The 20,277-nt window shown below is 44.0% G+C and overlaps 1 protein-coding gene across 1 annotated transcript in view; it reads left to right on the top strand.

Annotated features, from left to right (window-relative positions):
* The first annotated feature begins 665 nt into the window (after positions 1-665).
* The window catches only part of LOC139229194 (NACHT and WD repeat domain-containing protein 2), a 368,765-nt gene continuing 349,153 nt past the window's right edge, over positions 666-20,277 (top strand). The window contains exon 1 of the mRNA XM_070860849.1: positions 666-1,019. Coding sequence (XP_070716950.1) covers positions 869-1,019 — 151 coding nt within the window. The 5' untranslated portion in view covers positions 666-868. The remainder of the gene's footprint in view (positions 1,020-20,277) is intronic.

The following is a 20,277-nucleotide window of genomic DNA, read 5'->3' as shown; positions in this document are numbered from 1 at the left end:
GGAGGAGGAAGAGCCGGTCTCCGCGGCAGACGCTGTGTGTGTGTGTGTGTGAGGGAGAGATTGATCAGCTATCGATCACAGACTGTCGACAACCGGAACTCCTCCTTGCTGAGCCGAGATAGGAGAGAGGACCGGCCGCTCCTGCAGCCCCCGTCGCGGGGGAGGCTGAGCTGTTTGTATTTGACCCTTTTCAGTTCTCGCAGGGGAGCGCGTTTCGCTCCTGCACTCGAGTGAAGCCCTGTCGCTCAGAGCCGCCGCCTGACTCCCGGGCTACATTGTCTTGTTTCTTCGCTTTGCTTGAGCTGTACTTTGTGTCAAGTTTCTGGCTGTTTTGAGGGGAGCAGTTAGGAAACTCGGACCGCGCTCACCCAGCGGCTTTCATTTACCGAAAAAACACTTATTTAAAAAAAAGTTATTTCTAATGACAAGAATTGGAATTATTTTAAGGTTTTTTTGTAATTATGATTTGACAGCAGAAACAGTCTGAAGAAGCTGGGTGAGTGCGTTCAGGTTGAGAGTAACTGTGAACTGAAATCTGGCCTGAATTAATTTGAGCCCCAAACCTAGACACCAGGCTGCTCTGAGCTGGACACTTGCTGATTGTCTGTCTCGTTGCCTCGGTTTGAATCCCGAAGGATGAGGCTGTGACTTGCTGGTTGTGTGGTGCCTGGGCTTTGGGACGTGTTGAAGCAGCGCTCCTGCGGCTCTCGGATGGCGGCTCGGGTGCTGCAGTGCCGCCTTTAGCCGCTGACTGCCGCCGCTTGCGGGCTCTGTGCAGCCAGTCTTCGCTGCGGTGCTTTCCTTTACTGCTTCACGCCCCCTCTCAACATTTTGCGTTTGGTGTGTCCCCCCTTTTCTTGCGGTGGATATGCTGATGTGGTCGGTGCCAGGCTCCCGACTGCCCTCTCCCCGGGACTCGGCGCTCCGCAGGGCGGCACTGGCTGGAGCAGTGGCCGCGCTCCCCCAGCATCTCCCGGGCAGCAGGAGCATCAAGGTCTTCATCAGCTCCAATCCCGAAGGTAAGAATTCAACATCAGCAAGCTTTACTCTTTCAAGCTTATACTGTACTTGCTGCCATCGCTCCTACCCTTCAAAAAAGTTCTTTGTTGAAGTTTAAACATTCAAATATAGTATCAATAGTTTTATTTATAGGTAGATATATTGCTATTTTTCAGTAGTTAAGTTTAGGGTAAGGAATATTAGTAATTGTTTATCTGCTAACATCATTAGGTTTAAGTCACTATTGCAAATATTAGTTTAATCTTTAGGTTCTGGTATCAAAAATGACATTTAATGCTCCTACAGAACATAATTTAAATATGTTTATGGATTTAAGTAAATAACATTATGAAGTATTTACCTGCACAGTCTGGTTTTATATAATATAGCTACATTCAAAACTGTCGTAAATCAGTTGCTGAATATAATAAGTTGTGATTTATGGTAAATATATATATATATATATATATATTGATACTGGGAATATGAGAAACTCCTTGAAGATAATTTCATTAAGTATATAACTAGATACTAGTTGTGTTTGACCTACCTCAGTCAGAGACCGTCAACAAAGCTGACAGTTTTACTGAGTAGAATCCTTTTCTATTCATAAATGCAGGAACTGTGAAAGGTTATGTGCACTAGCGGCTGTACATGACAAGAGACAATCCCTACAAATTAAACCATTCCAGCGTCTTCCACCATTATATTACATTTCTAGTCTTCTCCATGGCTTCCACTCAGTCTTAAAACTGTGACCACAGTTTTGTGGCTTCGACTCCTGCCCACAGCAAAGCCGACTGAGCTTGAAATCATGCTGTTGTTATCAATTGGTAAATTTGTCATCAGACAAGTTATCAGGTAGATTGGCACTTGTTCACATAATTTGACCCAATCCTTTCCAGGAATCGGGGTCAGGCTGCAGGCTGGTTGGAACACTCAGCTGCTGTCTGCTACTGCTGCCCCAGCTGCACAATGGCAGCCCTATTTTGCTTCCATTTTTTCTTAATAGACCTATTTGACAGTATTACTAACATCACCACTAATTCTTTTAATGTTTCAGTATCTTTTTAAAGTAGTTTCGAAATATATTTTTGTGATTTAATATGGATTGGAATGTAGGTGTGTATCATTGGGATTTTAACATCTGTGAGGAAAATGTTACAATGTCTGGTATTAGAGGATATTTGATGGGAATAGGATTGCACTGCTTATTATATGAAAATGAAAGAAATTGGTCTCCTAATCACGAGTGAAATATATATGTACTGCTTCATAAGTACTATAGTGTTCCCATTTCATATTCTGTTTGTACTTTTTAAAATGTGTAATTTTGCTTTTTCTATGTTTGAAATTTAATTGAGGACTCTTGCGTTTGCAAACACAGTAGTCTGTAGACAATGTGATAATGAAGAGAGTTGTGGAGCTGAGTGCAATTCAGATGTTTGACAGCACGAATGCTGTTAATTCTTCCACATTGAAGTAAATAAGTTTTTTTTTAGAAAATCGATTTGTTTGAAGAATTAACATCTACAAGTTAATATTATGTAATGTAGGTTTAGAGAGTTGATAATCTATTGAAAATTGCTTAGAAGCGTTGGGCAGTTTTTGTGCTTGAGGTAGATAGGGTTCCTTTCCATTGTGGTTAAGGAGGCTCAAGGATTTAGGCTGTAGAAAAAGAAATGTTCAACGACTGCAGTCTGGTGCTGTTATGTTATCAACAATCATTCTTGGGGTGAAAAAATACATCCACACACATTCTATTTGATAAGTTTCATAATCAGTTCGAAATATCCAAGAACCAGTTGTGTATGATAGTCATGAGTCACATGTTTAAGGATATTTTAACAATTTTCCACAGAAATGCAAGAATTAAAAACAAGTTGCCTTTAATGTTTTTTTTCAAGCAAAGTGTATTCCCACAAGATACTTTTTTTTAAAGATGAAAGATAGTTAATGCGCTAAATGGAAGTTATTAATCCCAGATGCTAAACAACATGCCATTCATCAATGAAAACATCTTGCACTCATTGGGGGTAACCTTGACATTGTGCAATTGTGTAGTCAATGGAAATAAAAGTTGGGAGAGATTTAAAAAAGGCTGCTGATATTGTGTTGAAGTCTTTGATCCCGTTACCTGAGAAGGAGGCTATAGTAGACCCAAATTTGTCACAATGGGCCATATCATCCTCTTTTCAAAAAAGGGGTTACACCCCTTTTTTCTTAGATTTTTACAACCCACTTGCAAAATGATGAGTGGTCACAGATTTTAAGCAGGTGATTTCATAGAATGTGATTTTTTTTAAAGCAGTAATGACAAACTAGCCAAATTGCATTAATAATGGTCCTTTAACACTTCTCAAGCAGCTAATGAGTCACTTCATAGAACAGAATCATAGAATGGTTACAACACAGAAGAAGGCCATTCAGCCCATCGAGCCTGTGCCAGCTCTCAGCTAGTCCCATTCCCTGCCCTTTCTCTGTAGCCCTGCATTTTGTTTCCTTGTCCAACTTCCTTTTGAAGGATAAAATTGAGTCTGCCTCCATCATTCTTTCAGGCAGTGCATTCCAGACCTTAACCACTCGCTGCGTAAAAAAGTTTTTTCTTACATGGCCTTTGGTTCTTTTGCCAATCACCTTAAATCTGTGTCCTCCGGTTCTCGATCCTCTGCCAATGGGAACAGTTTCTCTCTATCTACCTTGTCCAGACCCCTCATGATTTTGAACCGTATAAATGGCAATATTTGGTAATTCAGCCATGTAGTGCACGTTGGTTGAGCAGCAAGCTTGAAAAGCCTGTTCGATCCATGAGACTCTTCAATAATTGTCAAAGTTCTGTAAATGTCCACACTGATCTCGCAGTAAAAATAATGAACCATTAAGGAAATCTTTATTTGATGGATGACCAGGGTGAAGGTATGGAATAACATTGCTTCTACAATAACTCATACTTTCTTTTCATTTGCATGCCTGGAAATTAGATTTTTTAAATTGTATACATCCTCATTCTATTAGTACATGGTAGATGTTAGCACCATACTATTACTGCATTAGATAAAGCTTTGTAAATTATTGTTATAATGTGGGAATTTCTGTACAGCTGTAATATTGATCAAGAGCTTTTTTTAGAGAGAGCAGAAAAAGGGTCCGAATGTGGTATCAAGAATTATGAGAATATTGATATGTCCTTGCTATACAGTATAAATGCACATGAGGCCCATACTTGAGAGAAGGTCACTCTGTGACCAGTTACCTTTATTACCAAGACCTCAAGTGATGAAGGTGGGTGGAGCTTCCGCTTTTATACCTGAAAGTCCAGGTTAGGAGTGTCTCCCACAAGTTCACCCCCTTGTGGTCAATGTTCTCAAGGTGTACAACTTAGGTCAGCTTATACATGGGTTACAATGATAGTTGAATACATGACAAATATCTTCACTGATCCTATGCTCCAGTGGAGGGATCATTGAAGATAGGACTACAACATAGTGGTGCTGATTCTCTGACCTATTGTCTCCTGCTGGGAGCATGGGATTGGTGAATTTACCCTTTTGTTCAATGTTGTGCTACTCAGATCATCAATAAGCCACTTGTGTGGGTCTATCCGTTCTTGTGTATCACTATTTAGAAAATGTTACTAACAAACATTGTGCACTGATCTGTATTATTTTCAAATGTAAGAAGTTTAAGCAGCATAAAAGTGATGTAGCTGTGGCCCTGTCACTGTATAATAATAGTTTCCAGCTGAGGAGACGAGCAATAAATCTGGTCAGTATAATGATGGAAAATTTATGTTATATAGAAATTCAAAGTCTGACTTTTGGTTTAAGAAAACAAGATTTGAAACAGTAATGTAAATCAATGAAATATAAAAATATTTTTTTCTAAATCTCAAAAATCTCAACTTTTAATAGCATGATTTTTTTTAAAAGGGGGGGCTGCAAGAAGAACAATGTAAATCTCCTTTAGATTTGTGTTTTGAAGAGTTGGTATTTTCAATCGCCACACAACTAGGGTGCATCTGGAACACCTGCTTAATAAAGATGCTGGAGACTGTGGTCCGGTTGACAGCCTGGGTGATGGGAATTCCTGACATCTGCACCACAAACTTCCTTTTTTGCCCCCGCTCCCATCCTGCCCCCACCCCACCACTTCCGCTGATGGCCAGGCCTGGGTTGGGCAGCAGCAGACCAAGAAGGATTACCAAAGTTGGGCCGAGAACTGACACATCTGGGTGCCACCCAGGAATAGTTCCTACCCTTCGGCAGACTCTCACTGTAGGTGTCAAGATAGGTGTCATGAGGGATCTAGACAGTCTAGATGGATTGGAAAGTAGCAAATGTAACCCCGCTATTTATGAAAGCCGGGAGAGAGTAAGCTGGGAACTACAGACCAGTTAGCCTGACACCAGTAGTAGGGAAAATGCTAGAATCTATTATTAAGGACGTGGTAACAGGGCATTGAGAAAATAATAGGATTGGGCAGAGTAAACGTGGATTTATCAAAGGGAAATCATGTTTGATGAATCTATTAGTATTTTGAGGTTGTAACTAGCAGAATAGCTAAGGGGGAACCAATGAATGCGGTGCATTTGGATTTTCAGCAGGCATTCGACAAGGTGCCACACAAAAGGTTATTGAACAAAATTAGGGCTCATGGGATTACCCCCTCATTGGGAGTAATATATCAGCATGGATTGAGGATTGGTTAGCAGACAGAAAACAAAGAGTAGGAATAAATGGGTCATTTTCAGGTTGGCAAACTGTAACTAGTGGGATACCACAAGGATCGGTGCTTGGGCTTCAGCTATTCACAATTTATATCAGTGATTTGGATGAGGGGACCAAATGGTGATGAAGGGTCATCGACCCAAAATGTTAACAAACATAGAAACATAGAAAATGGGTGCAGAAGTAGGCCATTCGGCCCTTCGAGCCTGCACCACCATTCAATAAGATCATGGCTGATCATTCACCTCAGTACCCCTTTCCTGCTTTCTCTCCATACCCCTTGATCCCTTTAGCCGTAAAGGCCATATCTAACTGCCTCTTGAATATACCCAATGAACTGGCTTCAACAACTCTCTGCGGTAGGGAATTCCACAGGTTAACAACGTTGAGTGAAGAAATTTCTCCCCATCTCAGTCCTCAATGGCTTACCCCTTATCCCAATGTTCCCAATGTTGGGGAAGTCCCCTGGTTCTGGACTTCCCCAACATTGGCAACATTCTTCCTGCATCTAACCTGTCCAGCCCGTCAGAATTTTATATGTTTCTCTGAGATCACCTCTCATCCTTCTAAACTCCAGTGAATACAGGCCCAGTCGATCCAGTCTCTCCTCATATGTCAGTCCTGACATCCCGGGAATCAGTCTGGTGAACCTTCGCTGCACTCCCTGAATAGCAAGAACGTCCTTCCTCAGATTAGGAGATCAAAACTGAACACAATATTCCAGGTGAGGCCTCACTAAGGCCCTGTACCAACTGCAGTAAGACCTCCCTGCTCCTATACTCAAATCCCCTAGCTATGAAGGCCAACATGCCATTTGCCGCCTTCACCGCCTGCTGTACCTGCATGCCAACTTTCAATGACTGATGTACCATGACACCAAGGTCTCGTTGCACCTCCCATTTTCCTAATCTGCTGCCATTCAGATAATATTCTGCCTTCCTATTTTTGCCACCAAAGTGGATAACCTCACATTTATCCACATTATACTGCATCTGCCATGCGTTTGCTCACTCACCTCACCAGTCCAAGTCATCCTGCAGCCTCTTAGCATCCTCCTTGCAGCTCACACTGTCACCCAGCTTAGTGTCATCTGCAAACTTGGAGATATTACACCCAATTCCTTCATCTAAATCATTAATGTATATTGTAAATAGCACTGAGCCCTGCGGCACCCCACCAGTCATTGCCTGCCATTCCGAAAAGGACTCGTTTATCCCGACTCTCTGCTTTCTGTCTGCCAACCCATTCTCTATCCACATCAGTACATTACCCCAATACCATGTGCTTTAATTTTGAACACCAACCTCTTGTGTGGGACCTTGTGAGAAGCCTTTTGAAAGTCCAAATACACCACATCCACTTGTCCACTCTACTAGTTACATCCTCAAAAAATTCCAGAAGATTTGTCAAGCATGATTTCCTTTCATAAATCCATGCTGACTTGGACCGATCCTGTCACTGCTTTCCAAATACGCTGCTATTTCATCTTTAATAATTGAGTCCAACATTTTCCCCACTACTGATGTCAGGCTAACCGGTCTATAATTAACCATTTTCTCTCTCCCTCCTTTCTTAAAAAGTGGTGTTACATTAGCTACCCACCAGTCCATAGGAACTGATTCAGAGTCAATAGACTGTTGGAAAATGATCCAACTATTTCTAGGGCCACTTCCTTAAGTATTTTGGGATACAGACTATCAGGCCTCAGGGATTTATCCCATCAATTTCCCTAACACAATTTCCCACCTTTAAGTATCACTCGCCAGTCTATTCCAGCCAATTCATGTCTCATAACATCGAAGTTACCTTTCCTTAAGTTCAGGAGCCTAGTCTCTGAATTAACAGTGTCATTCTCCATCTTAATAAAGAATTCTACCATGTTATGATCACTCTTCCCCAAATGGCCTCGCACAATAGGATTGCCAACCATCTTCAGCTGCTTCAATGACCTTTCTTCCATCGTAAGGTCAGAAGTGGGGATGTTCACTGATGATTGCACAGTGTTCAGTTCTATTCGCAACTCCTCAGATAATGAAGCACTCTGTGCCCGCATGCGGCAAGACCTGTATGACATTTAGGCTTGGACTGATAAGTGGCATCTGCAAACTTGGAGATATTACACTCAATTCCTTCATCTAAATCATTGATGTATATTATAAAGAGCTGGGGTCCCAGTGAACCCTGCGACACTCCACTAGTCGCTGCCTGCCATTCTGAAAAGGACCCGTTTATCCTGACTCTCTGCTTCCTGTCTACCAACCAGTTCTCTATCCACGTCAGTATATTACCCCCAATACCATGTGCTTTGATTTTGCACACCAATCTCTTGTATGGGACCTTGTCAAGAGCCTTTTGAAAGTCCAAATACACCATATCCACTGGTTCTCCCTTGTCCACTCTACTAGTTACATCCTCAAAAAATTCCAGAAGATTTGTCAAGCATGATTTCCCCTTCATAAATCCATGCTGACTTGGACCGATCCTGTCACTGCTTTCCAAATGCGCTGCTATTTCTTCCTTAAGAAGTGATTCCAACACTTCCCCCACTACTGATGTCAGGCTAATCGGTCTATAATTACCCGCTTTCTCTCTCCCTCCCTTTTTAAAAAGTGGTGTTACATTAGCCACCCTCCAGTCCATAGGAACTGATCCAGAGTCGAAAGACTGTATGAAAATGATCACTAATGCATCCACTATTTCTAGGGTCACTTCCTTAAGTACTCTGGGATGCAGACTATCAGGCCCCGGGCATTTATCGGCCTTTAATCCCATCAATTTCCCCAACACAATTTCCCACCTAATCAGGATATCCTTCAGTTCCTCCTTCTCACTAGACCCTCGGTCCCCTAGTATATTCGGGAGGTTATTTGTGTCTTCCTTCGTGAAGACAGACCAAAGTATTTGTTCAATTGGTCTGCCATTTCTTTGTTCCCCATTATAAATTCACCTGAATCCGACTGCAAGGGACCTACGTTTGTCTTCACTAATCTTTTTCTCTTTTTCTCTTCACATATCTATAGAAGCTTTTGCAGTCAGTTTTTATGTTCCCCGCAAGCTTCTTCTCGTACTCTATTTTCCCCCTCTTAATTAAACCCTTTGTGCTCCTCTGCTGAATTCTAAATTTCTCCCAGTCCTCAGGTTTGCTGCTTTTTCTGGCCAATTTATATGCCTCTTCCTTGGATTTAACTCTATCCTTAATTTCCCTCGTTAGCCATGGTTGAACCACCTTCCCCGTTTTATTTTTACTCTAGACAAGGATGTACAATTGCTGAAGTTCATCCATGTGATCTTTAAATGTTTGCCATTGCCTATCCACCGTCAACCCTTTAAGTATCATTTGCCTGTCTATCGTAGCCAATTCATGTCTCAAACCATCGAAGTTACCTTTCCTTAAGTTCAGGACCCTAGTTTCTGAATTAACTGTATCACTCTCCATTTTAATCAAAAATTCTACCATGTTATGGTCACTCTTCCCCAAGGGGTCTCGCACAACAAGATTGCTAATTAGTCCCTTCTCATTACACATCACCCAGTCTAGGATAGCCAGCCCTCTAGTTGGTTCCTCAACATATTAGTCTAGAAAACCATCCCTAATACACTCCAGAAAATCCTCTTCTACTGCATTGCTACCAGTGTGGTTAGCCCAATCAATATGTAGATTAAAGTCGCCCATGATAACTGCTGTACCTTTATTGCACGCATCCCTAATTTCTTGTTTGATGCTGTCCCCAACCTCACTACTACTGTTTGGTGGTTTGTACACAACTCACACTAGTGTTTCCTGCCCTTTGGTATTCCGTAGCTCCACCCATACCGATTCCACATCATCCAAGCTAGTGTCCTACCTTACTATTGCATTAATTTCCTCTTTAACCAGCAACGCCATCCCACCTCCTTTTCCTTTCTGTCTATCCTTCCTGAATGTTCAATACCCCTGGATGTTGATTTCCCAGCCTTGGTCACCCTGTCTCTGTGATGCCAATTACATCATATCCGTTAACAGCTATCTGCGCAATTAATTCATCCACCTTATTACGAATACTCCTCGCATTGAGGTACAGAGCTTTCAGGCTTGTCTTTTTAACGCACTTTGCCCCTTTAGAATTTTGCTGTAATGTGGCCCTTTTTGCTTTTTGCCTTAGGTTTCTCTGCCCTCCACTTTTACTTTTCTTCTTTGTATCTTTTGCTTCTGTCCCCATTCTACTTCCCTCTGTCTCCCTGCATAGGTTCCCATCCCCCTGACATATTAGTTTAACCCTTTCCCAACAGCACTAGCAAACACTCCCCATAGGACATTGGTGCAGACTGTCCGGTTTGTACTAGTCCCACCTCCCCCAGAACCGGTTCCAATGTCCCAGGAATTTGAATCCTTCCCTTCTGCACTACTCCTCAAGCCACGTATTCATCTGAGCTATCCTGAAATTCCTGTTCTGACTAGCACGTGGCATTGGTAGCAATCCTGAGATTACTACTTTTGAGGTCCTACTTTTTAATTTAGTTCCTAGCTGCCTAAATTCATCTTGTAGGACCTCATCCTGTTTTTTACCTATATCGTTGGTACCTCTATGCACCACGACAACTGCCTGGTCACCCTCCCCCTTCAAAATGTCCTGCACCCACTCCGAGACATCCTTGACCCTTGCACCAGGGAGGCAACATACCATTCTGGAGTCTTGATTGCGGCTGCAGAAATGTCTATCTATTCCCCTTACATTAGAATCCCTGACCACTATTGCTCTCCCACTCTTTTTCCTGCCCTCCTGTGCAGCAGAGCCACCCACGGTGCCATGAACTTGGTTGCTGCTGCTCTCCCCTGATGAATCATCCCCCTCAACAGTACCCAAAGCGGTGTATCTGTTTTGCAGGGGGATGACCGCAGGGGACTCCTTCCTTCCACTGCTCTTCCTTCCACTGCTCTTCCTGTTGGTCACCCATCGCCTATCTGGCTGTATACCCTTTACCTGCAGTGTGGCCAACTCACTAAACATGCTATTCACGACATCCTCAGCACCGCGGATGCTCCAGAGTAAATCCACCCACAGCTCCAATGCCGCAATGCGGTCTGTCAGGTGCTGCAGCCGGATACACTTCCCGCACATGTAGTCGTCAGGGACGCTTCCCACATAGCACAGCTGGAGCATGACCTTTGTCTGACCTCTCCTGCCATAACTTAACTCTTAGATTAACTTAATTTGGCAACAACAACAACAATGATAAAGGTTACCTGCTGATAAAGAGAAAGAAAATCTACTCACCAATCAATTAACCCCTTGGCTGTGACGTCACCCTTCGATTTCTTTCCACTTCTTTTTGCTTTTTCTCCCTGCAGTTGCACTGGCTGGCCTTTTGTAGGCCTCCCCACACTGCCGCTCTGCCTCTTCGACGTCCCGCTGACTCCCGACGACTGTTGGGCCTTTTGTAGGCCTCCCCACACTGCCGCTCTGGCTCCCGACAACTGTTGGGCCTTTTGTAGGACTCCCCACGCTGCCGCTCTGACTCCTCGATGAAGGTAATTCTGCTTTCTCTCCACAGATGCTGCCTGACCCACTGAGATTTCCAGTATTTTCTGGTTTTATTTCAGATTCCAGCATCCGCAGTATTTTTCTTTTATAATATATCCACATTTACTGATGATACAAAGCTAGGTGGGAGTGCAAGTTGTGAGGAGATGCGGGAGTTCGGGTGGCAGTTCGAAGAGGCCTATAGGAGTCCGGGGCGTTCGGAGAGCTGAGAGTTCGGGCGGCAGTTCGTGAGGCCGATAAAAGGCCAGCGAGACCAGGAGTCCGGAGAGTTCGGAGAGGTAAGAGTTCGGGCGGCAGTTCGTGAGGCCTATAAAAGGCCAGCGAGACCAGGAGTCCGGGGAGTTTGGAGAAGCGGGAGTTCGGGCGGCAGTTCGTGAGGCCTATAAAAGGCCAGCGAGACCAGGAGTCCGGGGAGTTCGGAGAGGCGAGAGTTCGGGTGGCAGTTCGTGAGGCCTATAAAAGGCCAGTGAGACCAGGAGTCCGGGGAGTTCGGAGAGGCCTACAAAGGCCAGCCGGTGGAGCTGCAGCAGGGAGAGAAGGCAAAAAAGAAGTAGAAAGAAATTGAAAAGTGACGTCACAGCCAAGGGGGTAAGTGATTGGTAAGTAGCTTTTCTTTTTCTTTTCTTTATCAGTAAGTAACCTTTAGCATTGTTGTTGCCAAATTAAGTTAATCTAAGGTTAAGTCATGGCAGGAGAGCTCAGACACGTGTTATACTCCTCCTGTACTATCTGGGAAGTCAGGGATGCTTCTGGTGTCCCTGATGACTACATGTGCGGGAAGTGCATCCAACTGCAGCTCCTCACGGACCGCATTGTGGCCCTGGAGCTGCGGGTGGATTTACTCTGGAACATCCACAATGCTGAGAATGACGTGAATAGCACGTTTAGTGACTTGGTCTTACCGCAGGTAAAGGATACACAGCCAGATAGGGAATGGGTGACCAACAGGAAGAGCAATGCAAGAAATGTAGTGCAGGGGCCCCTTGTGGTTATCCCCCTGCAAAACAGATACACTTCTTTGGGTACTGTTGGGGGGGATGACTCATCAGGGGATGGCAGCAGCAGCCAAGTTCATGGCACCGTGGGTGGCTCTGCTGCACAGGAGGGCAGGAAAGAGTGGGAGAGCTATAGTGATAGGGGATTCAATTGTTAGGGGAATAGATAGACATTTCTGCAGCTGCAACCGAGACTCCACAATGGTATGTTGCCTCCCTGGTGCAAGGGTCAAGAATGTCTTGGAGCGGGTGCAGGCCATTCTGAAAAGGGAGGGTGAATAGCCAGTTGTCGTGGTGCATGTAGGTACCAAAGATATAGGTAAAAAACGGGATGAGGTCCTACAAGACAAACTTAGGGAGCTAGGAACTAAATTTAAAAATTAGGACCTCAAAAGTAGTAATCTCAGGATTGCTACCAGTGCCATGTGCTAGTCAGAGTAGGAATCGCAGGATAGCTCAGATGAATGCGTGGCTTGAGGAGTGGTGCAGAGGGGAGGGATTCAAATTCCTGGGGCATTGGAACCGGTTCTGGCGGAGGTGGGACCAGTACAATCCGGACAGTCTGCACCTGGACAGGACTGGAACCAATGTCCTAGGGGGAGTGTTTGCTAGTACTGTTGGGGAGGAGTTAAACTAATATGGCAGAGGGATGGGAACCTATGCAGAGAGACAGAGGGAAGTAGAATGGGGACAGAAGCAAAAGACAGAAAGAAGAAAAGTAAAAGTGGAGAGCAGAGAAACATAAGGCAAAAAGGGCCACATTACAGCAAAATTCTAAAGGGGCAAAGTGTGTTAGAAAGACAAGCCTGAAGGCCTGTGCCTCAATGAGAGGAGTATTCGTAATAAGGTGGATGAATTAACTGCACAGATAGCAGTTAATGGGTATGATGTAATTGGCATCACGGAGACATGGCTCCAGGTTGACCAAGGCTGGGAACTCAACATCCAGGGGTATTGAACATTTAGGAAGGATGGATAGAAAGGAAAAGGAGGTGTGGTGGCATTGCTACTAAAGAGGAAATTAATGCAATAGTAAGAAAGGACATTAGCTTGGATGATGTGGAATCGGTATGGGTGGAGCTACGGAATACCAAGGGGCAGAAAACGCTAGTGGGAGTTGTGTACAGACCACCAAACAGTAGTAGTAAGGTTGGGGACAGCATCAAACAAGAAATTAGAGATGCGTGCAATAATCTACATATTGATTGGGCTAACCAAACTGGTAGCAATGCGGTGAAGGAGGATTTTCTGCAGTGTATTAAGGATGGTTTTCTTGACCAATATGTTGAGGAACCAACTAGGGAGCTGGCCATCCTAGACTGGGTGATGTGTAATGAGAAGGGACTAATTAGCAATCTTGTTGTGCGAGACCCCTTGGGGAAGTGTGACCATAATATGGTAGAATTCTTTATTAAAATGGAGAGTGACACAGTTAATTCAGAAACTAGGGTCCTGAACTTAAGGAAAGGTAACTTCGATGGTTTGAGGCATGAATTGGCTACGATAGACAGGCAAATGATACTTAAAGGGTTGACGGTGGATAGGCAATGGCAAACATTTAAAGATCACATGGATGAACTTCAGCAATTGTACATCCCTGTCTAGAGTAAAAATAAAAAGGGGAAGGTGGTTCAACCATGGCTAACGAGGGAAATTAAGGATAGAGTTAAATCCAAGGAAGAGGCATATAAATTGGCCAGAAAAAGCAGCAAACCTGAGGACTGGGAGAAATTTAGAATTCAGCAGAGGAGCACAAAGGGTTTAATTAAGAGGGGGAAAATAGAGTACGAGAAGAAGCTTGCCGGGAACATAAAAACTGACTGCAAAAGCTTCCATAGATATGTGAAGAGAAAAAGATTAGTGAAGACAAACGTAGGTCCCTTGCAGTCGGATTCAGGTGAATTTATAATGGGGAACAAAGAAATGGCAGACCAATTGAACAAATACTTTGGTTCTGTCTTCGAAGGAAGACACAAATAACCTTCCGGATGTACTAGGGGACCGAGGGTCTAGTGAGAAGGAGGAACTGAAGGATATCCTTATTAGGTGGGAAATTGTTTTGGGGAAATTGATGGGATTGAAGGCCGATAAATGCCCGGGGCCTGATAGTCTGCATCCCACAGTACTTAAGGAAGTGACCCTAGAAATAGTGGATGCATTAGTGATCATTTTCATACAGTCTTTCGACTCTGGATCAGTTCCTATGGACTGGAGGGTGGCTAATGTAACACCACTTTTTAAAAAGGGAGGGAGAGAGAAAGCGGGTAATTATAGACCGATTAGCCTGACATCAGTAGTGGGGAAAATGTTGGAATCAATTATTAAGGATGAAATAGCAGCGCATTTGGAAAGCAGTGACAGGATCGGTCCAAGTCAGCATGGATTTATGAAGGGGAAATCATGCTTGACAAATCTTCTGGAATTTTTTGAGGATGTAACTAGTAGAGTGGACAAGGGAGAACCAGTGGATGTGGTGTATTTGGACTTTCAAAAGGCTCTTGACAAGGTCCCATACAAGAGATTGGTGTGCAAAATCAAAGCACATGGTATTGGGGGTAATATACTGACGTGGATAGAGAACTGGTTGGCAGACAGGAAGCAGAGAGTCAGGATAAACGGGTCCTTTTCAGAATTGCAGGCAGCGACTAGTGGAGTGTCGCAGGGTTCACTGGGACCCCAGGTCTTTACAATATACATCAATGATTTAGATGAAGGAATTGAGTGTAATATCTCCAAGTTTGCAGATGACACTAAACTGGGTGGCAGTGTGAGCTGTGAGGGGGACGCTAAGAGGCTGCAGGGTGACTTGGACAGGTTAGGTGAGTGGGCAAATATATGGCAGGTGCAGTATAATGTGGATAAATGTGAGGTTATCCACTTTGGTGGCGAAGACAGAATATTATCTGAATGGCGGCAGATTAGGAAAAGGGGAGGTGCAACGAGACCTGCATGTCATGGTTCATCAGTCATTGAAAGTTGACATGCAGGTCGAGCAGGCGGTGAAGAAGGCAATGGTATGTTGGCCTTCATAGCTCGTGGATTTGAGTATAGGAGCAGGGAGGTCTTACTGCAGTTGTACAGGGCCTTAGTGAGGCCTCACCTGGAATATTGTGTTCAGTTTTGGTCTCCTAATCTGAGGAAGGACATTCTTGCTATTGATGGAGTGCAGCGAAGGTTCACCAGACTGATTCCAGGGATGGCTGGACTAACATATGAGGAGAGACTGGATCAACTGGGCCTTTTATACATTGGAGTTTAGAAGGATGAGAGTGGATCTCATAGAAACATTCAAGATTCTGACGGGACGGGACAGGTTAGATGCAGGTAGAATGTTCCCGATGTTGGGGAAGTCCAGAACTAGGGGACACTCTCTTAGGATAAGGGGTAGACCATTTAGGACTGAGATAAGGAGAAACTTCTTCCCTCAGAGAGTTGTTACCCTGTGGAATTCCGTGCCGCAGAGATTGTTGATGACAGTTCATTGGATATATTCAAGAAGGAGTTAGATATGGCCCTTATGGCTCAGGGGATCAAGGGATATGGAGAGAAAGCAGGAAAGGGGTACTGAGGGAATGATCAGCCATGATCTTATTGAATGGTGGTGCAGGCTCAAAGGGCCGAATGGCCTACTCCTGCACCTATTTTCTATGTTTCCATGTTTCTATGCTTCAAGGGGATATCGACCTGCTAAGTGAGTGGGCAAGAACATGGCATATGGAATGTAATGTGGAGAAATGTGAAGTTATCCACTTTGGTAGGAAAAATAGAAAAGCAGAGTATTTTTTAAATGGCAACAGATTGGAAAATATTGGTGTTCAGAGGGACCTGGGTGTCCTTGTACACAAATCACTGAAAGTTAACATGCAGGTGCAGCAAGCAATTAAGAAAGCCAATGGTATGTTGGCCTTTATTGCAAGAGGATTTGCGTATAAGAGTAAAGAGGTCTTACTGCAGTTATATCGGGCCCTGGTGTGACCACACCTAGAGTATTGTGTACAGTTTTGGTCTCCTTACCTAAGGAAGGATATCATTGCCATAGAGAGATTGCAACAAAGGTTCACCAGAGAATCTGTTCTTTTTGAACACTTTCCAGTTCTGACGCAGGGTCATCGACCCGAAACGTTAACTCTGCTTCTTCCCCACAGATGCTGCCTGACCTGTTGAGTATTTCCAGCATTTTCTGTTTTTATTTCACCAGACTGATTCCTGGGATGGAGGGATTGTCCTATGAGGAGAGATTGAGTGGACTCGGCTTCTATTCGCAAGAGTTTAGAAGAATGAGAGGTGATCTCATTGAATCATACAAAATTCTTACAGGGCTTGACAGGGTAGATGCAGGGAGGATGTTTCCTCTGGCTGAGTAGTCTAGAACCAGGGTTCAGTCTCAGAATAAGGGGTCAGCCATTTAGGACTGAGATGAGAAGAAATTTCTTCACTCAGAAGGTGGTGAATCTTTGGAATTCTCTACCCCAGAGGGCTGTGATTGCTCAGTTTTTGAGTGTATTCAAGAGACAAATCGATAGATTTTTGGATGTTAAGGGAATCAAGGGATATGGGGATAGTGCAGGAAAGTGGAGTTGAGGTAAAAGATTAGCCATAATCTTACTGAATGGCGGAGTCGGCTCGAGGGGCCGAATGGCCTACTCCTGCTCTGATTTTTTATGTTCTTATCTTATAGAGAGAAACTGTTCCCATTGGCAGAAAGGTCGAGAACCAGGGGACACAGATTTAAAGTGATTGGCAGAAGAACCAAAGGTGACATGAGGAAAATAAAAGTGGTTAGGTTCTGGAATTGACTGCCTGAAAGAGTGGTGGAGATAGATTCAATTGTAGCTTTCAAAAGGGAATTGGATAAGTACCTGAAGGAAAAAAAATTACATGGCTACAGGAAAAAGGCGGGGGACTGGAAATAGCTGAAGTGCTCTTGCAGAGAGCTGGCAGAGGCTTGACGGGCTCAGTGGCCTCCTCCTGTGCTGTAACCATTCTATGATTCTATGAGGTCCGGTGGATGTGTGCTTGAAAGGCCCATCGGCAACCTATGGTTAAATTAACTGTTGCCTGCTTTCCCTGAGGCAGCTACTGTCTATAGATCATGCCAAAATTGGTATCTTCCAAAGTATAACTTGTCTCCCCACTCATCTTACTAATTGTATTACCCTTTAGGGCAGAGGGGGGAGTGGGGGGGAGAGAAAATGACCAATATATTACTTATTTTAAATATATATATATTTTTTTTTGTGTGTGAAACGCACAGAAATCCATCACCATGTTTAGAGTCTCACCAATTTACTGAGAAAATTAAGCAAAATACCTGTTCTACGGACGCTGGAAATGTAAAATTAAAATCAGAAAATGCGGGAAGAATTCAGCAGGTCTGGTAGCATCTGTGGTGAGAGAAACTTTTTAATGTTTCAGGCCAATGACCTTTCATCAGAACAGAAAGATGTTGGAGATTAACATTTGAGCAAGTATAGAGCCAGGGAAAAGAGGACATGGAAAGAACAAAAGAGAGAGGTCTGTGATAGAGTGGAGGGCAGAAGCGATTAAATGACAAAAGTGATTGATACAAAACAAAAGGAGGTGATACTGAGATAATTTAAAGAAACAAGATGGGTCCAGAGGAGGTGTAAGTGGTTATAGCTGAGGTAGAGGTGAGCAGGAAAATCTGGCAAGGAGAAGGATCCTGTGGGCCAGGAATACGGCGGAGAAAGGCAGGTGGACCCCAGGGATGTTTTTAAAAATGTTTTAAAAAAATGCTAGATGAATGCAAATTCTTTCTTCTTTCCTTCCAGGTTCCATTAGTAACTGATTGACATTCTGTTGATGATTGACCAATCAGAAGTGTGCCAGTGTTTATGCACATTTACCATTTTGATTAAAAATGTCAGGAAAATATAACTCACATGGTTTGATCTATCCCTTTTGCAAACGGCACTTGCAAGAAATGAATACTATAATGCAGTAATACATAGACATTATAATATCATTTAACAAATTTGCACTCCCTATGTAGAACTTTGCCTGTCAGGAATGCATATCGGAAATTTAGCTACATAATCCTGAGAGATTTTGTCCATTCAAATTTTTTTTCGTTCATTCATGGGGTGTGTCGTTGCTGGCACAGCCAGCATTTATTTTCCATTCATAATTGCCTTGAAGGTGGTGGTGAGCTGTCGCCTTGAACCACCACAGTCCGTGAGGTGAAGGTGCTCCCATAATGTTGTTGGGGAGGAAATTCCAAGATTTTGACCAGTGACGATGAAGGAACGGCGATATAGTTCCATATCAGGAGGGTGTGTGATTGAAGGGGAACTTACAGGTGATTGTGTTCCCATGTGCCTGCTGTCCTGTCCTTCAAGGTGGTAGAGATCGTGGGTTTGGGAGATACTGTTGAAGTCTTGGCGAGTTGCTGCAATGCATCTTGTAGATGGTACACACTGCAGACATGGTGCGCCAGTGGTGGAAGGAGTGAATGTTTAAGGTGGTCGATGGGGAGCCAATCAAGTGGGCTGCTTTGTACTGGATGGTGTCGTGCTTCTTGAGTGTTGTTGGAGCTGCACTCATCCAGGCAAGTATTTCATCACATTCCTGACTTGTGCCTTGTAGATTGTTGAAAGGCTTTGGGGAGTCGGGAGGTGAGACACTCGCCGCAGAATACCCAGCCTCTGACCTGCTCTTGTAGCCACAGTATTTATGTGGCTGGGGTGCCGTTAGGTTTCTGGTCAGTGGTGAGCCCCCAGGATGTTGATGGTGGGTGATTTCGCGATGGTAATGCCATTGAATATCATGGGGAGGTGGCTAGACTCTCTTGGAGATGGTCATTGCCTGGCACTTGTGTGGCGTGAATGTTACTTGCCACTTATCAGTCCAAGCCTAAATGTCATGCAGATCTTGCTGCATGCGGGCACAGAGTGCCTCATTATCTGAGGAGTTGCGAATAGAACTGAACACTGTGCAATCATCAGTGAACATCCCACTTCTGACCGTACGATGGAAGAAAGGTCATTGAAGCAGCTGAAGATGATTGGGTCTTGGACACTGCCCTGAGAAACTCCTGGGGTTGAGATGATTGGCTTCCAACAACCACAAACATCTTTCTTTGTGCTAGGTATGACTCTAGCCACTGGAGATTTTTCCCCTGATTTTAATTGTCTTTAATTTTGCTAAGGCTCTTTGATGCCACACTCAGTCAAATGCTGCCTTGATGTCAAAGGCAGTCACTCTCACCTCACCCTAGGAATTCAGCTCTTTTGTCCATGTTTGGACCAAGGCTGTAATGAGGCCTGGAGCTGAGTGATTCTGGCAGAACCCAACCTAAGCTTCGGTGAGCAGGCTATTGGTGAGTAAGTGCTGCTTAATAGCACTGTTGATGGCATCTTCCATCATTTTGCTGATGATTGAGAGTAGACTGATGGGGTGGTAATTGGTCAGATTGAATTTGTCCTGCTTTTTGTGGATAGGACATACGTGGGCAAATTTCCACTTTGTCGGGTAGGTGCCAATGTTGTAGCTGTACGGGAACAGCTTGGTTAGAGGTGTGGCGAGTACTGAAGTGCAAGTCTTTAGCACAGCAGCCAGGACGCTGTCTGGTCCATAGCCATTGCTATTTATAGTACGCTCAGCCATTCCTTGATGTCATGTGGAGTGAATCGAATTGGCTGAAGACCGGCTGCTGTGAGGGTGGGGATCTCTGGATGAGGCCGATATGGATCATTCACTCGGCACTTCTGGCTGAAGGTGGTTGCAGATGCTTCAGCCTTTTCTTTTGCACACACGTGCTGGGTTTCGCCATCATTGAGGATGGGGATATTCATGGAACCTTCTCCTCTCATTAGTTGGACTGGATATGGCAGGAATGCAGAGTTTTGATCTGATCCGTTGATTGTGGGATTGCTTAGCTCTATCTATAGAATGTTGTTTCTGCTGCTTAACATGCAGGTAGTCCTGTTTTTGGGTATGCCTGGCACTGCTCTTGGCATGCTCTTCTACCAAGGTTGGTTCCATAACTTGATGATAATGATAGATTGAGGAATA

Source organism: Pristiophorus japonicus, chromosome 2, assembly GCF_044704955.1.
Source record: "Pristiophorus japonicus isolate sPriJap1 chromosome 2, sPriJap1.hap1, whole genome shotgun sequence".
NCBI classification, from domain to species: domain Eukaryota; kingdom Metazoa; phylum Chordata; class Chondrichthyes; family Pristiophoridae; genus Pristiophorus; species Pristiophorus japonicus.
The sequence above is the reverse complement of the archived record's forward strand: the minus strand, read 5'-3'. Positions and strand labels throughout refer to the sequence as shown.